At 47.6% G+C, this 21,691-nt stretch overlaps 1 protein-coding gene across 1 annotated transcript in view; it reads left to right on the forward strand.

Moving 5' to 3' along the window:
* LOC108527439 (ATP-dependent RNA helicase DDX19A) overlaps nt 1-20,534 on the forward strand; it is a 28,252-nt gene extending 7,718 nt beyond the window's left edge. Inside the window, exons 3-12 of the mRNA XM_017868730.1 lie at nt 1,952-2,002; nt 2,580-2,715; nt 8,680-8,772; nt 11,349-11,451; nt 11,823-11,937; nt 13,196-13,373; nt 13,719-13,956; nt 17,355-17,517; nt 18,510-18,701; nt 19,062-20,534. Coding sequence (XP_017724219.1) covers nt 1,952-2,002; nt 2,580-2,715; nt 8,680-8,772; nt 11,349-11,451; nt 11,823-11,937; nt 13,196-13,373; nt 13,719-13,956; nt 17,355-17,517; nt 18,510-18,701; nt 19,062-19,123 — 1,331 coding nt within the window. The 3' untranslated portion in view covers nt 19,124-20,534. The remainder of the gene's footprint in view (nt 1-1,951; nt 2,003-2,579; nt 2,716-8,679; nt 8,773-11,348; nt 11,452-11,822; nt 11,938-13,195; nt 13,374-13,718; nt 13,957-17,354; nt 17,518-18,509; nt 18,702-19,061) is intronic.
* The last annotated feature ends 1,157 nt before the right edge of the window (nt 20,535-21,691 follow it).

The raw sequence follows: 21,691 nt of genomic DNA on the forward strand, positions 1-21,691 counted from the left end.
CATGATCCGCCCGTCTCGGCCTCCCAAAGTGCTGGGATTACAGGCTTGAGCCACCGCGCCTGGCCTTTTTTTTTTTTTTTTAAAGACAGGATCTTATAGGCTGGACATGGTGGCTCATGCCTGTAATCCCAGCACTTTGGGAGGCCAAGCGGGCAGATCATGAGGTCAGGAGTTTGAGACCAGCCTGGCCAATATGGTGAAACCCCGTCTCTACTAAAAATACAAAAATTGCCCAGGCATGGTGGTGCGCGCCAGTAGTCCCAGCTACTTGGGAGGCTGAGGCAGAAGAATCACTTGAACCTGGGAGGCAGAGGTTGCAGTGAGCCGAGATCGTGCCACTATACTCCATCCTGGGCAACAGAGTGAGACTCTTTCTCAAAAAAATAAAGACAGTCTCTCGCTCTGTCACGCAGGCTGCAGTGCAGTGGCTCAAACTCCTGGGCTCAAGCTGTTCTCCTGCCCCAGCCTCCTGAATAGCTGGGATTACAGGCTAATTTTTTAAATTGTTAGTAGAGACTAGGTCTTGCTATGTTGCCCAGGCTGACATTTGCAATTTTTCTCAGTATTTTCAGTCCTTTCCTTAGGTATTATACCAATTAATATTTCTGGGGTTTTTTTTTTTTGAGACAAGAGTTTTGCTCTTGTTGCCCAGGCTGGAGTGCTGTGCCATGATCTCGGCTCACCACAACCTCCGCCTCCTGGGTTCAAGTGATTTTCCTGCTTCAGCCTTCCCGAGTAGCTGGGATTACAGGCATACGCCACCACACCCAGCTAATTTTGTATTTTTTAGTAGAGACAGGGTTTCTCCATGTTGGTCAGACTGGTCTGAAACTCCTGACCTCAGGTGATCCACCCGCCTCAGCCTCCCAAAGTTCTGGGATTACAGGATGAGCCACTGTGCCTGGCCACCAGTTAATATTTCCATCAGCAAGAATGAGAGTGTTTCTCTACAATCTCATCACAGAATTAATAGTCAAACTTTCAGAATTTGCCAATCTGAAAGGTAAAAAATGGTAGACTATGTTTGCTAATAAGGCTGTATTTTAAAGTAGGACTATTAAGAGGTAACATATTCTGATCTGTCTGAAATTAGTCAAAATTTCTAGAAATTTAAAATTTTTCACCAGGTACAGTAGTTCATGCCAGTAATCCTAGTGCTTTGGGAGACCAAGGCAGGAGGATTACTTGAGGCCAGGAATTTGAGAACAAGCTGGGCAACACGGCAAGACTCCATCTCTACAAAAATGTTTTTGTTTTAAATTAGCTGAGAATAGTGGCGCATGCCTGTAGTGCTAGCTACTCAGGAGGCTAAGGCAGGAGGATGTGGTAGTATGCACCTGTAGTCCCAGCTAAGTAGGAGCCTGGGGTGGGAGGATCACTTCGGCTCAGGAGATTGAGGTTGTAGTGAGCTGTGATTGCACCACTGCACTTTAGCCTGGGCAACAGAGGGAGACCCTGTCTCAAAAAAAAAAAAAAAAAAAAAATCTACAAATAAAAATTCACTAAACATAAAGAAATGCCAACTATTTATATTTTGATTACTTAAAATAAGTTTCAGACTGGGCACTGTGACTCATGCTTGTAATCCCAGCACTTTGGGAGGCCGAGGTGGGCAGATCACTTGATTGAGGTCTGGAGTTTAAGACCATCCTGGCCAACATGGCAAAACCCCGTCTCTACTAAAAATACCTAAATTAGCCAGGTGTGGTGGCACACGCCTAATCCCAGCTACTCAGGAGGCTGAGGCAGGAGAACCGCTTGAACCCAGGAGGCGGAGGCTGCAGTGAGCCGAGGTTGCGCCATTGCACTCCAACTTTGGGCTACAAGAGGAAAACTCCGTCTAAAAAATAAATAAATAAAATAAATTTCAGTGTATTTATTTATATTGTCCCACATTTTTGGTAGTTCTCATGTTTGCCTTTCTAATTATGACAACTGTTTTCTTGTGTAGGTATTATCAAAACCAGTACCACTGCTGAGAAAACAGATGAAGAGGAGAAAGGTAACTACTCTTGGATGCCCTTGGCAAGAGACAGTATGACCCAGGGCTTGCCTTCCTGGAGCCAGAGGCACTCCAAGCTACAAGATCCAGGAGATGAGAGGAATCAGAGAAGGAATAGTCAGTGAGAGGAGGAGAACCAAACAAGTCCTGAAGCAGTGGCTCATGCCTGTAATTCCAGCACTTTGGGAGGCCGAGGTGGGAGGATTGCTTTGGGCCAGGAGTTCAAGCCCAGCCTGGGCAACATAGGGAGACCCCCATCTCTACAAAAGATTTCAAAATGAGCTGCGTGTGGTAGCACACACCTGGACTCCCAGCTACTTGGGAGGCTGAGGTGGGAGGATCACCTGAGCCCAGGAATTCTAGGCTACAGTGAGCTGTGATTGTGCCACTGCACTCCAACCTGGGTGACAGCAAGACCCCATCTCTAAAATAAATAAATAGAGACCTATCAGTGTGATGGTTTTTCTCCAGCCATGCGTGACTGCCCAGCTGCTAGTGTGGAGAGGGAGAAAGAGTGGCTTCATAAGCGTGGGGTTTGCCAGATGAGTATGAAGATCTACTGGTTTCTTCTTGACAGAGGACAGAGCTGCCCAGTCCTTACTCAACAAGCTGATCAGAAGCAACCTTGTCGATAACACAAACCAAGTAGAAGTCCTGCAGCGGGATCCAAACTCCCCTCTGTACTCGGTGAAGTCGTTTGAAGAGCTTCGGCTGTGAGTATTCGCTCCTTTCAACAGCTCTTCCTTGCCAGTCTCTCCCCACATAAAACTTAGCATCTCAGAGATTCTTGTGAGAATTTTTACTTTTAAAAAGTAGCATATTTTTTTCTTTTTTTTTTTGAGACAGAGTTTCACTCCTGTTGCCCAGGCTGGAGTGCAATGGTGCGACCTTGGTTCACTGCAACCTCCGCCTCCCGGGTTCAAGTGATTGTCCTGCCTCAGCCTCCCGAGTAGCTGGGATTACAGGTGTGCGGCACCACACCCGGCTAATTTTTTGTATTTTTAGTAGAGACGGGGTGTCACCATTTTGACCAGGCTGGTCCTGAACTTCTGACCTCAGGTGATCCGCCCGCCTCGGCCTCTCAAAGTGCTGGGATTACAGGCATGAGCCATCGTGCCTGGCTATTGTTTTCTTTGCAAAGATGTCACATGAAAAAATCACATGATTCAAAAGTCAAAAAGTATGAAAAAATTTGCAGTTATTAATTTCCCCCCCTTGTGTCTTGGCTACCCTATTCTCTCGGTAGGAATTTTTTAATGCTTCAAATTTATTAATCATAGCTAAAAGTCTTATTTCTCTTATACTCTTAGAACTTTCAATAAAATATTGACTGACAGGTGATTTCTGGATGTCAGGAACATTTCTGATTAGGTAAGCCCTTAAGTGAGAACATGTGCTATTTGTTTTTTGTTTTTTTTTTTAAAGAAAAGGCCAGGCATAGTGGCTCCCGCCTGTAATCCCAGCACTTTGGGAGGCCGAGGTGGGCAGATCACAAGGTCAGGAGTTTGAGACCAGCCTGACCAACATGGTGAAACCCTGTCTCCACTAAAAATACAAAACTTAGCCGAGCGTGATGGCGCAGGCCTGTAGTCCCAGCTACTCAGGAGGCTGGGGCAGGAGAATCACTTGAACCTGTGAGGCGGACGTTGCAGTGAGCCAAGTTTGTGCCACTGCACTCCATCCTGAACAACAGAGTGAGACTCTGTCTCAAAAAAATATACATATATGTATATTTAGACTATAGGGTTTACAGTCACAGTTTATCTGCTTTTAAAAAAATCTGTCAAAATCTGTTTTGGTTTCTTTTTTTCTTTCTTTTGTTTTTGAGATGGATCCTTTTTTTTTTTTTTTTTTTTTTTTTAAGACAGGTCCTGCGCTATGTGCCCAGCTGGAGTGCGGTGCCGATCTCAGCTCACTGAGCTTCCTCCAGGTTTCGCCGTCTCCTGCCTCGCCTCGCAAGTGCTGGGGATACAGGCGCCCGCCTCGTCGCCTGGCTGTCAATTTTTTGCTCCGTATTCTTAGTAGAGACGGGATTTCACGCGTATTAGCAGGATGGTCTCCGATCTCCTGACTTGTGAATCGCCCGTCCTCGGCTCCCAAAGTGCTGGGATTACAGGCTTGAGCCACCGCGCCCGGCTGAGATGGAGTCTTATTCGGTTGCCCAGGCTGGAGTGCAGTGGCGTGATTTCAGCTCACCACAACCTCCACCTCCCAGGTTCAAGTGATTCTCCTGCCTCAGCCTCCTGAGTTAGCTGGGACTACAGGTGCACACCACCATGCCCGGCTAATTTTTGTATTTTTAGAAGAGATAGGGTTTCACTATGTTGGCCAGGCTGGTCTCGAACTCCTGATCTCGTGATCCGCCTGCCTCGGCCTCGCAAAGTGCTGGGATTACAGGCGTGAGCCACGGTGCCTGGGCTTATGTTTTAGGTTTAGTTCAGTAAATTAATAGAGGATTAAGTGTGGATCATTGTGTTATATAGATGCCACTGTGCTGGGTGTTACAAGGAACACAAGACCTACTTATTCTTGCTGCCTGCCAGGATCACAATCATAGAAAGTAGCTGATGAATAAGAATGTGGTGGAATCAATGGATTATTTGCTTAATTCAGCAAAATCTATAGTATGGCCACTGTGGACAAATTGAAGCCACATTCCTTTCAGCTATTACCACTGAGTAAGAGACACGTAAAACAAAGCTAACAAATTGTTAAGTAATCTTGAAGAACAATTTTTTATTTTTATTTCTTTTTATTTATTTATTTTTTTGAGACAGTCTCACTCTGTTGCCTGGGCTGGAGTGCAGTGGCCGGATCTCAGCTCACTGCAAGCTCCGCCTCCCGGGTTTACGCCATTCTCCTGTCTCAGCCTCCCGAGTAGCTGGGACTACAGGCGCCCGCCACTTCGCCTGGCTAGTTTTTTGTATTTTTTTTTAGTAGAGACGGGGTTTCACCGTGTTAGCCAGGATGGTCTCGATCTCCTGACCTCGTGATCCGCCCGTTTCGGCCTCCCAAAGTGCTGGGATTACAGGCTTGAGCCACCGCGCCCGGCCTTTTATTTTTATTTCTATTCATTTATTTATTTACTTTTGAGACTGAGTCTCACTCTGTTGCCCAGGCTGGAGCGCAGTGGCACAATCTTGACTCACTGCAACCTCTACTTCCTGGGTTCAAGCGATTCTCGTGCCTCAGCCTCTCACATAGCTAGGATTACAGGCCTGAGCCACCACACCTGGCTAATTTGGGTATTTTTAGTAGAGACAGGGTTTCATCATGTTGGCCAGGCTGGTCTCAAACTCCTGGCCTCAAGCGATCTGCCCACCTCAGCCTCCCAGGCTGCTGGATTACAGGCATGAGCCACTGCGCCCAGCCTTATTTTTTTATTTTTAAAAATAGAGGCATGGTGTTGCTGTGTTGGCCAGGTTGCTCCTGAAGTCCTGTTCTCAAAGATTCCTCCTGCCTCACCCTCCAAAATTGCTAGGATTACATACAGGTGTGAGCCACTGCACCTGGCCCAATAACTTTTTTTTTTTTTTTTTTTTTAATGGTGATGAGGTTTCACTATGTTGCCCAGGCTGGACGAAAAATGTAATTTTAAACAGTTACACTTTTGTTTGGGCACGGTGGCTCATGCCTGTAATCCCAGCACTTTGGGAGGCCGAGGCAGGTGGATTGCCTGAGGTCAGGAGTTTGAGACCAGACTGGTCAAAATGATGAAACCCCATCTCTACCAAAAATACAAAAAAATTAGCCGGCCATAATGGCACATGGCCTGTAGTCCCAGCGACTCAGGAGGCTGAGGCAGGAGAATTGCTTGAACCCTGGAGAGGGAGGTTGCAGTGAGCCGAGATCATGCCATTGCACTCTAGCCTGGGAGATAAAAGCGAAACCCCTTCTCAAAAAAAAAAAAAGTTTTCAGGAAATTATGCTTTTGTATGTGTTTTCTCTATCAGGAGTTTATTCGCCAAATCTGTTATCTCCACTTCTATTTTTAAGCTGTATCAAGACACCTAGACATGTGGTGTTATTTCCTTAGAGTGACAGTTTGCTCCTCCAAGTATCAACTGGCTTTTTAATTTCTTCCATTTAGAAGACATGAGCTCTCAGTTTAACCACTGATGAATTGTCCTCTGTAAAAGGCAGGTTCTCTCTGATTTAGTTGTTGGTAGGAAAAGGAAACAGAATGAAACCAATGTCACCTTTTGAGTCTCAATTAAGTAGTGACTTTATTTCCTTGGCAACCAAGTTAGAAGCTGCCGAGTGTCACAGCGTTTTCTCCCAAATGGAAGATACTAAAGATTAAGTTTTTAAAGTTCTTTGTGTCTGAGAACCAATATACGCCAGAGAATTTGCCTTTTAGAGAGCCTGCTAAACTCCAAGGAAGGCTTAGAGAACAGTTGGGTGGCCTTTTCTTTAGAAACTGGTATGATTTTTCTTAAACATCTTGTCAGTTTAGAGGTAGCAGAGAGCTTATTGTAAATGCAGTGTAAGAGCAACTGAAATGATAATTCTTGTATAGCTGCTTACATAAGAAGTTGGTGTCCAGGTGCGGTGGCTCACGCCTGTAATCCCAGCACTTCGGGAGGCCAAGGCAAGTGGATCTCTTGAGCTCAGAAGTTCAAGACTTGCCTGGGCAACATGGTGAAACCCCGTCTCTACAAAAAATTTAAAAAATAATTAGCTGGCTGTGGTGGCACATGCCTGCAGCCCCAGCTACTCAAGGGGCCGAGGTGGGAGGATCTCTTGAGGCCCGGGAGCTGTCGGTTGCAGTGACCCCACTTCACACAACTGCACTCCAGCCTGGGCAACAGAGTGAGAATGTCTCTCAAAAAGAAGTTAGTGTGTGTCTGTTTACTTTGATTAGACCTAAGTGAATCTGAGCATTTGTAAAGTTTAGTAGGTTAATCGAACAACCTTTAACTATTTACTGTATATCAGCTACTAGAAACTGGCTTCATCAGTTTTCTTTTTTTCTCGCTGGGCGCAGTGGCTCACGCCTGTAATCCTAGCACTTTGGGAGGCCGAGGCAGGTGGATCACCTGGGATTAGGAGTTCGAGACCAGCCTGGCCAACATGGCGAAATCCCGCCTCTACCAAAAATACAAAAATTAGCCAGGTGTGGCAGTATGTGCTTGTAATCCTAGCTACTCAGGAGGCTGAGGTAGGAGACTCGCTTGAACCCAGGAGGCAGAGGCTGCAGTGATCCAAAATCACGCCATTGCACTCTAGCCTGAGTGACAGAGCAAGATTCCATCTCAAAAAAAAAAAAATTCTTTTTTTTTTTTTTTTTAAAGAGATGACCTGGCCCTGTTGGCCCGCCCAGAGTGCAGTGGGGCAATCATAGCTCACTATAGTGTCGACCTCTTAGCCTCAGGCAATCCTCCTGCCTCAATCTCCCAAGTAGCTAGGACTACAGGTGCATGCCACCATGTCTAGCTCATTTTTGTTTTTTGTTTTGTTTTTTTTTAGAGACAGGGTCTCACTGTGTTGCCAAGGCCAGTCTTGAACGCCTGGACTCCTCAAGCAATCATCCCACCTAGGCCTCCCAAACTGCTGGGATTACAGGCGTGAGCTACCATGCCCAGCCCATCAATTTCCTTACCTGTTGACAGTCTTGAGTATTTGCACAGCTGGCTTTGGAAGGAACATGGAAAAAAAGGACTTCTAAATCTTAGCAGTATAGTAAATAGTATTTATTTTCATTTATTATTTACTTTTTTTTTTTTTTTTTTGAGACAGAGTCTTGCTCTGTCGCCCAGGCTGGTTTGCAGTGGCCGGATCTCAGCTCACTGCAAGCTCCGCCTCCCAGGTTCACGCCATTCTCCTGCCTCAGCCTTCCGAGTAGCTGGGACCACAGGCGCCCGCCACCTCGCCTGGCTAATTTTTTGTATTTTAGTAGAGACGGGGTTTCACCGTATTAGCCAGGATGGTCTCGATCTCCTGACCTCGTGATCCGCCCATCTCGGCCTCCCAAAGTGCTGGGATTACAGGCTTGAGCCACCGCGCCCGGCCATTATTTACTTATTTAGAGTCCCACTCTGTCACCCTGGCTGGAGTGCAGTGGCTCAATCACAGATCACTGCAGCCTTGACCTGCGAAGCTCAAGTGAGCCTCCCACCTCAGCCTTTTGAGTAGCTGGGACTACAGGTGTACCCAGCTAATTTTTGTATTTTTTTTTTTTTGTGGAGACGAGGTATCACCGTTTTGCCCAGGCTGGTCTCAGATTCCTGGCCTCAAAACAGTTGGCCTGCCTTGACCTCCCAAAGTGCTGAGATTACAGGCATGAGTCACTGCACCTGGCCTATTTTTAGATATATATTTTGTAATTTATTTAATGCTATGAATTAATAACCACCACCCTTGCTGTGTCCAGGGAACACTTGTCCTCCAAGGCCAGCCAGATTTGTGGGTCTGCTGAAAGCATTAATTTCTCTAAGACAATAAAGCAGTCTGTATTTTATGAATTATAGAAATAGTTGCAGATTAAGATTCCTTAGGGAGAGGCAGTAGCTTGGTTTGGTTTGCTTTGGTTATTGACAGTGTTTTTTTAAGGCATAGGAAAATGCGTCTGACAGAGGTAGGAAGCATCATTCCTAACTATAGAAAAAGATAAGATTCTAGACCTCTAAACAATTCCAACTTCTAGGTATCCATCCTCTGTCTTCCTGGCTTCCTAGGAAACCACAGCTTCTCCAGGGAGTCTATGCCATGGGCTTCAATCGACCCTCCAAGATACAAGAGAACGCATTACCTATGATGCTTGCTGAACCGTGAGTATGCAGACCAAGTGCATCTCTCCCAGTGTGATTAAATCAGTCTTCCACAAACTGCCTTTTTGTGCCTGAGAACAGAAGGGGCTGTTTGGGGCCACGTGTTTCCTCAGGAAAACAGCTTAGGCAAGTGCAGAGAGAATTGGATGGAGTTAGATACAGTTTCTGCCTTTTCCACTTAACAATAGAAACTTATAGAGAAAAATAGTGCTTTATTCTATGCTATCTTAAATATTGGGCTTAAGGCTGGGCATGGTGGCTCACTCCTGTAATCCTAGCACTTTGGGAGGCCAAGGCGGGTGGATCACCTGAGGTCAGGAGTTTGAGTCCAGCCAGGCCAACATGGCAAAACCCTGTCTCTACTAAAAGTACAAAAATTAGCTGGGCACAGTGGCCTACACCTGTTATCCTAGCACTTTGGGAGGCCAAGGTGGGTGGATTGTCTGAGCTCAGGAATTCGAGAGCAGCCTGGGCAACATGGTGAAACCCCGTCTTACTAAAATAAAAAAATTTAAAAAATGAATTATCTGGGCCTGGTGGCATGTGCCTGTAGTCCCAGCTACTCGGGAGGCTGAGGCAGGAGAATTGCTTGAACCTGGGAGGCAGAGGTTGGAGTGAGCTGAGATGGTGCCACTGCACTCTAGCCTGGGCAACAGAGCAAGACCCTGTCTCCATTAAAAAAAAAAAAACTAATTAAAAATACAAAAATTAGCCTGTCATGGTGGCACGTGCCTGTGGTCTCAGCTACATGGGAGGCTGAGGCAGGAGAATCGCTTGAACCCCAGGGGCAGAGGTTGCAGTGAGCCGAGATTGCGCCACTACACTCTAGCCTGGGAAACAGAGTGAGACTCCGTCTCAAGAAAAAAAAAATTGGGTTTGAAAAATATTATTTTGATGTGAATGGTGTTGCAATGAATTAAAAAACAAACAAAATATTATTTGGAAATTTTTGAGACCTACACAGAGGTGTAAAGTACAATACCAAGAATAGCTCTGTAGCCCTATCCTGTCAAGAAAGGAAGCAGGTCCAGCTGATAGTTGAAGCCCCTGAATTCCCCTCCTTCTACATCCTTCTCCCACCCTGACCAGAGTGAGCTCCTTTTGAGACAAGGTCTCACCGTTTCCCTGGCTAGAGTGCAGTGGTACAATTATAGCCCACTGCAGCCTCGACCTCCTGACTTTAAACAAATTTTTTTGTAGTTTGAGAAGCTGAGGCACGTGGATCAGCTGAGGTCAGGAGTTTGAGACCAGCCTGGCCAACATGGTGAAACCCCGTGTCTACAAAAAATTTAAAAAAATTAGCCGGGTGTGGCAGCGCACACCTGTAATCCCAGCTGCTAGGGAGGCTGAGGTGGGAGGATCGCTTGAACCCAGGAAGCAGAGGTTGCAATGAGCCAAGATTACACCACTGCACTCCAGCCTGGGCGACAGAGTAAGACTCTGTCTCAAAAAAAACAAAAATAAAATTTTGTAGAGACAGGATATCACCATGTTGCCAGGGCTGGTCTCAAACTCCTGGCCTCAAGTGAGTCTCCAGCCTCAGCCTCCCAAAGTGTTGGGATTACAGGCATGTGTTACTGCGCCTGGCATATTTATCTTTTTTTCTTTTTTGAAATGGAGTCTCCTCTGTCGCACAGGCTGGAGTGCAGTGGTGCGATTTCGGCTCACTGCAGCCTCTGCCTTCCGTGTTCAAGTGATTCTCCTGCCTCAGCCTTCTGAGTAGCTGGGATTACAGGTGCCTGCCACCACACCCAGCTACTTTTTGTATTTTTTGTTTGTTTGTTTGTTTGTTTTTGAGATGAAGTCTCGCTCTGTTGCCCAGGCTAGAGTGCAGTGGTACAGTCTCGGCTCACTGCAACCTCCGCCTCCCAGGTTCAAGTGATTCTCCTGGCCCAGCTTCCTGAGTAGCTGGGATTACAGGTGCCCGCCACCATGCCTGGCTAATTTTTGTATTTTTAGTAGAGATGGGATTTCACCATGTTGGCCAGGCTGGTCTTGAACTGCTGACCTCGTGATCTGCCCGCCTCGGCCTCCCAAAGTGCTGGGATTACAGGCGTGAGCCATATTTATCTTTTTTAAAAATGACAAACATGCCACCTATTCCCATGATGCTGGATCCCATAAAGTGGAATGTAAAAGTTCCCTGTAAAACATCCACCTGACTTAGCATCTTGTCCATAAAGCTGGGGAAAGGCACACACAGAAGGAGCCAAATTTTGGAATGCATCACGCCTCAGCCAAAAATATTGATGGGAACTTGTCTGGGTACAGATCTTACTCTGCACACTTCATTTCCCTGTGACCCTTGGGGTACAAAGCTGGAGTCCTCTAGCTGTGCTAGAGGCTAGAATGATAATTTCTTGGTGTAAGCCCGTTTAAAATAATCATTTATTTTACAATTTAAGCAGCTTTTTAACAGCATATTAAAAAATATATGAAAGTAATTTGTGCCCAGTGGAGAAAACCTGGGTAATACAGAGAAGCATCAGGGGGAAATATGCCTTTCATTCAGAAAGAACGTTGACATGTTACTGAGTTTCACCAATATGTTTCATTTCTGTTCTTCCTTGATCTAGCCCACAGAACCTGATTGCACAGTCTCAGTCTGGCACTGGTAAAACAGCTGCCTTCGTCCTAGCCATGCTCAGTCGAGTGGAGCCAGCAGAGAGATATCCCCAGGTGAGGGCTTGGGGGGCTGGGTATCCTGGGTTGCCTGCCCTGGGGAGCGCAGTGCCATCTGGTGGGGATTAACGAGAGGTCTGAAGCTTCTGACGCCTTAGGCTGTGGCTCAGGCAGAGCAAGTTCCTACACCAGGCCCTGACCTGGAAGGATGTGCTTGGAAGCAGCAGCCTTAGACCATGGCTTCCAAAGCCCTCTGCCAAGCCAGGGCTACCTGCTGCAGGCTTCAATCTATAGCTGAAAGGTGGGCCTGGATGGAACGACATGCTTCCCTGTGCTATTCAAGTGCTAATAACATCAGCATACTGGGTGCCTTCAGGTCTGTTACCAAATGGTTCTCCTAAACTCATCCTTTATGATTTTTCTGTCAGTGTCTATGCCTCTCCCCAACATATGAGCTGGCGCTTCAAACAGGAAAAGTGATTGAGCAGATGGGCAAATTTTACCCAGAACTGAAGCTTGCCTATGCTGTTCGAGGCAATAAATGTGAGTACAGCAGGTGACACCTGAACAGTGAGCAGAGTAGGGGGTTGGGTGTTTGAATTTTGAAGATGCAATGACCATATTCAACTTTCTAATTCAGTCTGACCCTGGAGCCTAACTGTGTTGCTCTCTTTGAATCTATTTGAATACCTGCTAATTTGTTAACAGTCTTTTTCAGTCTTAAAATAAGATTTTTGGTTGATAAAAAAAAATCCATGCGTGGCTCACAGAGTTCTTAATATCTAGAGTTCTTCGCTAAGAAGGTAGAGTTTTGAATTTAGCATCCAGAGTTCTGGGATCTGCTTACCAAAGAGGGATTAACAGGACTGAGGATGGAAGGTTGGTGTCAGCTCCCTTTCTTTAAAAGTAAGCAAAACCAGGTGCAGTGGCTCACACCTGCTATCCCAGCCCTTTGGGAGGCCAGGGTGGGAGGATTGCTTCAGCACATGGTTCGAGACCAGCCTGGGCAACATAGACCAGAAAAAAAAAAAAAGTAGCCAAGCGGCTGGGCGTGGTGGCTCACACCTGTAATCCCAGCATGCTGGGAGGCCGAGGCGGGCGGATCACAAGGTCAGGAGATCGAGACCATCCTGGTTAACACGGTGAAACCCCGTCTCTACTAAAAAATACAAAAAATTAGCCGGTTGTGGTGGCAGGCATCTGTAGTCCCAGCTACTCGAGAGGCTGAGGCAGGAGACTGGCGTGAACCCGGGAGGCAGAGCTTGCAGTGAGCCGAGATCACGCCATTGCACTTCAGCCTGGACAACAGAGCAAGACTCCATCTCAAAAAAAAAAAAAAAAAAATTAGCCAGCATGGAAGTACCAGCTTGTAGTCCCAGCCTCTTGGGAGGCTGAGGCAGGAGGATCACTTGACCCTGTGTGGTCAATGCTGCAGTGAGCCATGACTGTGTCACTGCACTCTAGTCTGGGCAACAGAGTGAGACCCTGTCTCAAAATAAATAAATAAATAAACAAACATAAAAAGAGTTGGATGATGTTGGATTATAGGAGGAAGAAGAAAGGAACTGATGCTTATTGAAGGATTGCTATGTGGGATTTGATCCTGACCACAGTGCACTGAGATAGGTATCATTCTGCCCACTTCACAGCAGAAGAAACCAAGACTGAGGGGAACACTCATGTGTGTTTTGAAATCTGGAAATAACTTGTTCTCCTAGTCCTAGAAGGATGGGCAGGGCTTTGATTTCCAGAGCTGGCTTTGCCTTTGAAATACCCATGAAAATCACCTGGGTCTCCACAGTGGAAAGAGGCCAGAAGATCAGCGAGCAGATTGTCATTGGCACCCCTGGGACCGTGCTGGACTGGTGCTCCAAGCTCAAGTTCATTGATCCCAAGAAAATCAAGGTGTTTGTTCTGGATGAAGCTGACGTCATGATAGCCACTCAGGGCCACCAGGATCAGAGCATCCGCATCCAGAGGTAGGGATCTCGAGGGCAGAGGACTCCTCAGCCTCCCCATCTGCAGTGTCTTCTCCCTTCACTTCAGACGCCTCCTCTGGCCTCTGCCAGGGTCTTGGCTCTCGTACTCTCAGCAGCATTTGTTTGACACGCCATTTCCATGTCAGCACTGACCACAGTCCCTCCCAGCCTGGGCTGAGAAAGGAGACCTAGGGATTCTCCCCCAACCCTGTCCCCCACCCAGGCCTGCTGCTCCTCCTCCCCCTTCAGCCTTCCTGGGCATCTAGACCCTCCCAGCTGGGGAGGCTGTGCTTCCGCTGCTTCCCGGGGCCACTTGGGGCCACATGCCAGGGCCTTCCCTTGCAGGATGCTGCCCAGGAACTGCCAGATGCTGCTTTTCTCTGCCACCTTTGAGGATTCTGTGTGGAAGTTTGCCCAGAAAGTGGTCCCAGACCCAAACATTATCAAACTGAAGCGGGAGGAAGAGACCCTGGACACCATCAAGCAGTACTATGTCCTGTGCAGCAGCAGAGACGAGAAGTTCCAGGCCTTGTGTAACCTCTATGGGGCCATCACCATTGCTCAAGCCATGATCTTCTGCCATGTGAGTAGCAGCAGCAGTGGCAGGCCTGGCCCTTCCCTCTCAGCCAGCTCCCCACAGGGCTTAGGAGGACTGGATGCCCCTGGGCGCCATGGGAAGAAAGGAAGTGCTTTCTGAAGATATAAGAGACAGGCTCTCCTTTAGTGGGGGTAATGGTAGTATCCCAAGGGATACATAGCCTAAACATAGAGCCCCTGAACTTTATGTCTTATTTGTGGATGATGTATTATTACGTAACCCAAGAGAATCAACTCATATTTGTAAGAAAAATTAAAAATTCAACAAGTTGGCCAGGCATGGTGGCTCAAGCCTGTAATCCCAGCACTTTGGTAGGCTGAGGCGGGCGGATCACGAGGTCAGGAGACTGAGACCATCCTGGCTAACATGGTGAAATCCCATTTCTACTAAAAGTACAAAAAATTAGCTGGGCATGGTGGCAGGCGCCTGTAATCCCAGCCACTCGGGAGGCTGAGGCAGGAGAATGGTGTGAACCTGGGAGGCGGAGCTTGCAGTGACCTGAGATCACACCACTGCACTCCAGCCTGGCGACAGAGTGAGACTCTGTCTCAAAAAAAAAAAAAAGTTCAGCAAGATGGTTAGTCATAACATTCCTGGCGACAGAGTGAGACTCTGTCTCAAAAAAAAAAAAAAAAAGTTCAGCAAGGTGGTTAGTCATAACATTCACACGCATAGTTTTCCAGTCTCAAACAGCAAATACTTAGAAAATATGATAGTTCTCATTGATAATAGAAAAAATAAATATTTAAGATTTCTGAAGAAAATGTCTAAATGATTTTAGAATAAAAGAGACAGCTAAGTATGGTGGCTCATGCCTGTAATCCCAGCACTTTGGCACGCTGAGGCAGGCGGATCACATGAGGTCAGGAGTTGGAGATCAGCCTGACCAACATGGAGAAACCCTGTCTCTACTAAAAATACAAAATAAACCAGGCGTGGTGGCGCATGCCTGTAATCCCAGCTACTCGGGAGGCTGAGGCAGCGGAATCACTTGAACCCGGGAGGCGGAGGTTGCGGTGAGCTGATATTGCGCCACTGCACTCCAGCCTGGGTGACAGAGCAAGACTCCATCTCAAAAAAAAAAAAAAAAAAGAGGCCAGGCTCAGTGGCTCATGCCTGTAATCCCAACACGTTTGGAGGCCAAGTCAGAAAGATCGCTTCAGCCCAGGAGTTTGAGACCAGCATAGGCAACATCGGGAGACCCCATCTCTAAAACTCTTAAAAAAAAAATTAGCTGGATGTGGTGGCACACACCTGTGGTCTCAGCTACTCGGAAGACTGAGGTGGGAGGATCCTTTGAGCCCAGGAGTTAGAGGCTGCAGTCAGCTGTGATCATGCCACTGCACTTAGCATGGCTCACAAAGCAACACTCTGTCTCGAAACAAAGAAACATACAAGGGCCGGGCGCGGTGGCTCAAGCCTGTAATCCCAGCACTTTGGGAGGCCGAGACCATCCTGGCTAACACGGTGAAACCTCGTCTCTACTAAAAAAAAATACAAAAAACTAGCCGGGCGAGGTGGCGGGCACCTGTAGTCCCAGCTACTCAGGAGGCTGAGGCAGGAGAATGGCGTAAACCCAGGAGGTGGAGCTTGCAGTGAGCTGAGATCCAGCCACTGCACTCCAGCCTGGGCAACAGAGCGAGACTCCATCTCAAAAAAAAAAAAAAAAAAAACCATACAAGGTAATGATATAGTGATAACAGTAATATCTCAAATATAATCTACATTCTCCTTCCTCCACTTATGCCAAAAGTATTCTTTTTTCTTTTTCTGAGACAGAGTCTAGCTCTGTCACCCAGGCTGGAGTACAATGGCTTCATCTCGGCTCACTGCAACTTCTGTCTCCCGGGTTTAAGTGATTCTGCTGCCTCAGCCTCCAAAATGGCTGGGATTACAGGCACCTGCCATCATGCCCAGCTAATTTTTATATTTTTGGTAGAGAGGTTTTCACCATGTTGCCCGGTCTTGAACTGCTGACCACAGGTGATCCACCTGACGTGGCCTCCCAAAGTACTGGGATTACAGGCGTGAGCCACTGTGCCTGGCGCAAAAAAAAAATTCTTTTTTTTTTTCTTTTGAGATGGTCTCACTACCTTGCCCAAGCTGGACTCAAACTCCTGGGCTTAAGTGATTCTCCCACCTCAAGCTCCCAAGTAACTGGGACTCCGGGCATATGGCACTGTGCCCAGCTCATCTTTATTGCTTTTTGTTTTGAAAAACAAAAGCCAAGAGCCAGTCAAGGTTTGCTTGTTGCATTTAATTATGTCTCTTAAGACTCCTAAATCTAGAAGAATTTCCTCACCTGCATTTTATTGCCTCCCATTACAATGACATCTTGAAGCATCCAGGGTAGTCTTGTTTTTTTTTTTTGAGACGGAGTTTCGCTTTTGTTGCCAAGGCTGGAGTGCAGTGGCGCAATCTCGGTTCACCACAACCTCTGCTTCCTGGGTTCAAGCGATTCTCCTGCCTCAGCCTCCTGAGTAGCAGGGATTATATGCGCGTGCCACCACGCCTGGCTAACTTTTGTATTTTTAGTAGAGACAGGGTTTCACCATGTTGGTCAGGCTTTTGTTGAACTCCTGATCTCGTGATCCACCCGCCTTGGCCTCCCAAAGTGCTGGGATTACAGGTGTGAGCCACTGTGCCTGGCCCCCAGGGTAGTCTTTTACCCCTAGGCTCAAGTGATCCTTCACCTTGGTCTCCCAAAGTGCTGTGATTATAGGCGTGAGCCACTATATCTTGCCCCAGGTTAAATATTTTTGTGGTATAAATTTTCTTTTTTCTTTTTTTTTTTGGAGACAGGGTCTTGCTCTGTCGCCCAGGCTGGAGTGCAATGGTGCAGTCTTGGCTCACCAGCCTCAGCCTCCCAGGTTCAAGCAATTCTCCTGCCTCAGCTCCTGCAAGTAGCTGGGACTTACAGGCCCACACCACCATGCCTACCTAAATTTTTTGTAGAAACAGGGTTTGGCCATGTCGCCCAGGCTGCTCTCAAACTCCTGAGTTCAAGCGATCCACGTGCCTCTGCCTCCCAAAGTGCTAGGATTACAGGTGTGAGCCACCATGTCAAGCCAGGTACAAATATTTTTATAAGATTACAACCCAGGTGACATTGTTACTTCCTGTTGCACTATATCAGGTTTATAATTGTAAGAAATTTAGCCTTTAGCTGCTACGTTTCAGGAACAGTCTTCCAAATCAAAAATATCTTCAGCTGAGTGCGATGCCTCACACCTTACTCCCAACACTTTGGGAAGCCAAGGCAGGATAATGGCTTGAGCCTAGGACTTTTGAGATCACCCTGAGTGACAGCAAGACCCTGTCTCGAAAAGAAAAAATATATACTCAAATACTTTTCATTTCTCAATTGTTTTTTTTTCTTCCAGACTCGTAAAACAGCTAGTTGGCTGGCAGCAGAGCTCTCAAAAGAAGGCCACCAGGTGGCTCTGCTGAGTGGGGAGATGATGGTGGAGCAGAGGGCTGCGGTGATTGAGCGCTTCCGAGAGGGCAAAGAGAAGGTTCTGGTGACCACCAACGTGTGTGCCCGCGGTGAGCAGAGGATGTGTCCTACCTGGTCTGCCAGGCTCGGGGTCCCAGGCCCAGTTAGAGCCAGAAATCCTTGTATACAGGAAAGTTGGATGGTCTCAGGGAGATCGGTGTGGCTGGTGACAATATTCTTTTCTAGGAGAGACTGTTTGGATTTCCCTCAGATGATAAGAACTCACACATGCCGGGCATGGTGGCTCACACCTGCAATCCCAAGGCAGGAGAATTACTTGAACCCTGGAGATGGAGGTTGCAGTGAGCCGAGATTGCGCCATTGCACTCCATCCTGGGTGACAGAGTGAGAATCTGTCTCCAAAAAAAAAAAAGAAGAGGCCAGGCGCAGTGGCTCACGCCTATAATCCCAGCACTTTGGGAGGCCGTGGTGGGCAAATCACCTGAGGTCAGGAATTCGAGACCAGCCTGACCAATATGGTGAAACTCCATCTCTACTAAAAATACAAAAATTAGCCAGACATGGTGGCATGCGCCTGTAATCCCAGCTACTTGGGAGGCTGAGACAGGAGAATTGCTTGAACCTGGGAGATGGAGGTTGCGGTGAGCAAGATCACGCCATTGCACTCCAGCCTGGGCAACAAGAGCGAAACTCCATCTCAAAAATTAAAAAAGAAAGAAAAAGAACTCTCACAGAAGCCAGGAGTCCTGACTTGGTGGAAGGAAATGTACAGGCATCTGAGTGGTAGAGAACGGAGCCTGCTCTTCCAGGGGCGCCCATCTCCAGAACATTGTGTCTCCCAGAGACACAATCTCCCTGATTGACTTCATGATTTTGTTGGCACCTGCCAAAGTTCTCTTCTTTTCCTCCGGGTTCTGCTGCCTGCCTATATGTGCCCTCTCTTGTACCCAATTCCCAGAGTTGGCCTGTCCCAAATTCCTTCCCTCTATCCAAAGTTGGTATGCATTGACCTACCTGTGGACAACAGTGATTTCTGTCTCCTGTCCTTAGTCCTCTCAGCCTCCAACTCTCCTTCCCGCAGGCATCGATGTTGAACAAGTGTCTGTCGTCATCAACTTTGATCTTCCCGTGGACAAGGACGGGAACCCTGACAATGAGACCTACTTGCACCGAATCGGGCGCACAGGCCGCTTTGGCAAGAGGGGCCTGGCAGTGAACATGGTGGACAGCAAGCACAGCATGAACATCCTGAACAGAATCCAGGAGCATTTTAGTGAGTCCCAGGGAGGGTCCTGTGCCTGGCGCCCTTTACTAAGGGGGGCGGGGTGGGGAAAGGGGTCGGATCTTCTGTAGCCCTGAGAGAGGCTCTGTCCCTGGCACACTCCCCTCCTTTCTGACCATATGGCAGTTCTCAGGGGCACACCTGGAGACTTCAGGACCCAGGGACTCCAAGGACAGCTCCCCCATGACCGGGCTTCGGGGCGTGGGGCTCTGACTGTTGCTGTCAGTGACTAGGGGCCCTGCTGCCCCCTGCTCAGGCACCCGGAGCCTTTGGGGATAAATGAATGATTGCTGTGGCCCGGGGTGGGGCACATTCCTGGGCACGGTAGAGACCTGTGTATTTTTCCCCCAGATAAGAAGATAGAAAGATTGGACACGGATGATTTGGATGAGATTGAGAAAATAGCCAACTGAGAAGCTCCACCAGCCACCGGTGCCAGCCCTGGCACTGTCCCTGCACGGGAGACAAGTGCGTTCAGGGCACAGCCCCCGACATCACCCCAAGGACAACGGCACGAGTAGAGAGAAACTACCTACCTCACTTCAAATTATGTTTGGACTTGACAAAAATGTGTGCAAATGATGGGGCAGTAGAAGGAAAATTTGCATTTTGGAAAATTGGGTCCTTTCCCCACTTTTTTAAAAGCCACATTTCCCTCATCTTTATAATAATCTGGTCACATTGGCAGTCACTGGCCCCAAGACCCCCTTCAGATTTTGGCTAGGCATCGTGGAACCAGCTCCAGCCCCTGAAGAAATGGTAGACATGCAGGTTGTGCGGAGGAGGCTGAGTGGAAAATGGTGTGAGCCTCACCGCCATGGATTGAACGAGGGAAGCGGCAGCAGAGGAGGCCAGAGCTGCCCCTCCCTGTCTCTTCATTGAACCCTTCACGTGTGTTTCTCTTGCCCTTGGCCCGTCTTCCTTCTCCTGAAATCCAGAGACTTTCTTGCTCATCCCTTCTCCCTTTCACTTCTGTTCTCTGCTGCAGAAAGTAGCCTTGCATATCCCTGATGAGCAGCTCAGCTACTTTGTAAACTTCAGATTTGGAGAGAAACATGGAAGTCAGTGAATCCTGACGTCTTGAGAGAGAGTGACCTGGCAAGGGCCGATGAAGGGGCTGGGCCTGGGCTTGGTTTCTCTTCCCTCTCTCAGTGGCTCCCTCTGCTTAGGCCCCTGGTACTCAGTTGCGGCAGCTGGGAGACCCCAGGTGAGTTTGTGAGCACACACGTAGTTGGTTCTTACCCCCGGGTGTCACACTGGGCCGGGAGCTGAGCAAGAGTTTACGGAATGGAAGTTATGACCAAGGGAATACTCTGATTATGCTGTTCATTTATAATAGTGGACATTTTGGAGAGCTCTGATTCCTACATAATATGAATAAGGATGAATAGGCCGGGCGTGGTGGCTCATGCCTGTAATCCCAGCACTTTGGGAGGCTGAGGCGGGTGGATTGGTTGAGCTCAGGAGTTCGGGACCAGCCTGGCCAACATGATGAAACCCCGTCTCTACCAAAGATAGAAAAAATGTAGCCAGGCGTGGTGGCAAACGCCTGTAGTCCCAGCTACTCGGGAGGCTGAGGTAGGAGGATCGCTGAAGCCTGGGTAGAGGCTGCTGTGAGCTGAAATGGCGCCACTGCATTCCAGCCTGGGTAACAGAATGAGACCCTGACTCAATAAATAAATAAGAATGGATAAATTATAGCTGTATGCATCATTCATTATGCTAAGACATTTTAAAGTAATTATGAGAAATGCTCTACTAATCATGATTTGTTTTATTTGTATTTTCTGCTTATTAGACAAATATATACTCATTTTAAAAAGGCGTGTGTGTATATAAAGTGAGAGTGCTCTCTATCCCTACTCCACTGGGATCCTGATTCCTGGCAGCTTGGTGAATATTCTACCATATTGCCTTTTATTTGCATAAACCCATTTTTTTTTTACAAAAATGGGAACATTCTATTCACACTATTATGCAACCTGCTTTCACTGATCAGCATGTGTTAGACATGTTGAAGGTCCGGTACACACACATCTTCCTTGCCCTGAAAACACCATCCATCATCCTTTCAGCATGTAGCTGTCCCAGCATTTATCTCCTGGTTCCTCTAGTGACAGGCATGGGGGATTTCCAGTACATGGCTGTTACCCACATTACTACAATGAACTTTTTTTTTTTGAGACAGAGTGTCACTCTGGCCTGGAGTGCAGTGGTGTGATCTTGGCCCACTGCAACCTCTGCTCCCAGCTTCAAGCAATTCTCTTGCCTCAGCCTCCCAAGTAGCTGGGATTACAGGCGCATGCCACCATGCCCAGCTAATTTTTATATTTTCAGTAGAGACGGGGTTTTGCAATGTTGGCCAGGCTGGTCTCGAACTGACCTCAAATGATCTGCCTGCCTCTCTTGGCCTCCCAAAGTGCTAGGATTATAGGTGTGTGCCATCACGCCTGGCTGAACATCTTTTTTTTGTTTTTTTGTTTTTTTTTGAGACGGAGTCTCACTCTCTCGCCCAGGCTGGAATGCCGTGGTGTGATATTGGCTTACTGCAACCTCCACCTCCCAGGTTCAAGCGATTCTCCTGCATTAGCCTCCTGAGTAGCTGGGATTGCAGGTGCACGCCACCACGCCCGGGCAATTTTTGTATTTTTAGTAGAGACGGGGTTTCACCATGTTGGTCAGACTGGTCTCAAACTCCTGACCTCGTGATCTGCCCACCTCAGTCTCCAAAAGTGCTGGGATTACAGGTGTGAGCTACTGTGCCTGGGCTGAACATGTGTTTTAAAAAGATTTATTTTTGTAGAGATGGAGCCTCACTATGTTGCCCAGTCCGGTCTCAAACTACTGGGCTCAAGCGATCCTCCTAACCTCAACCTCCCAAGTAGTTGGGATTGTAGGCATGAGCCCTTAACCCAGCCTGAACATCTTTGTTCTTTTTTTTTTTTTTTTTTGAGACCAGCTCTCACTTTTGTCACCCAGGC

Source organism: Rhinopithecus bieti, unplaced genomic scaffold (genome assembly GCF_001698545.2).
Source record: "Rhinopithecus bieti isolate Rb0 unplaced genomic scaffold, ASM169854v2 scaffold_2574, whole genome shotgun sequence".
Lineage (NCBI taxonomy): Eukaryota > Metazoa > Chordata > Mammalia > Primates > Cercopithecidae > Rhinopithecus > Rhinopithecus bieti.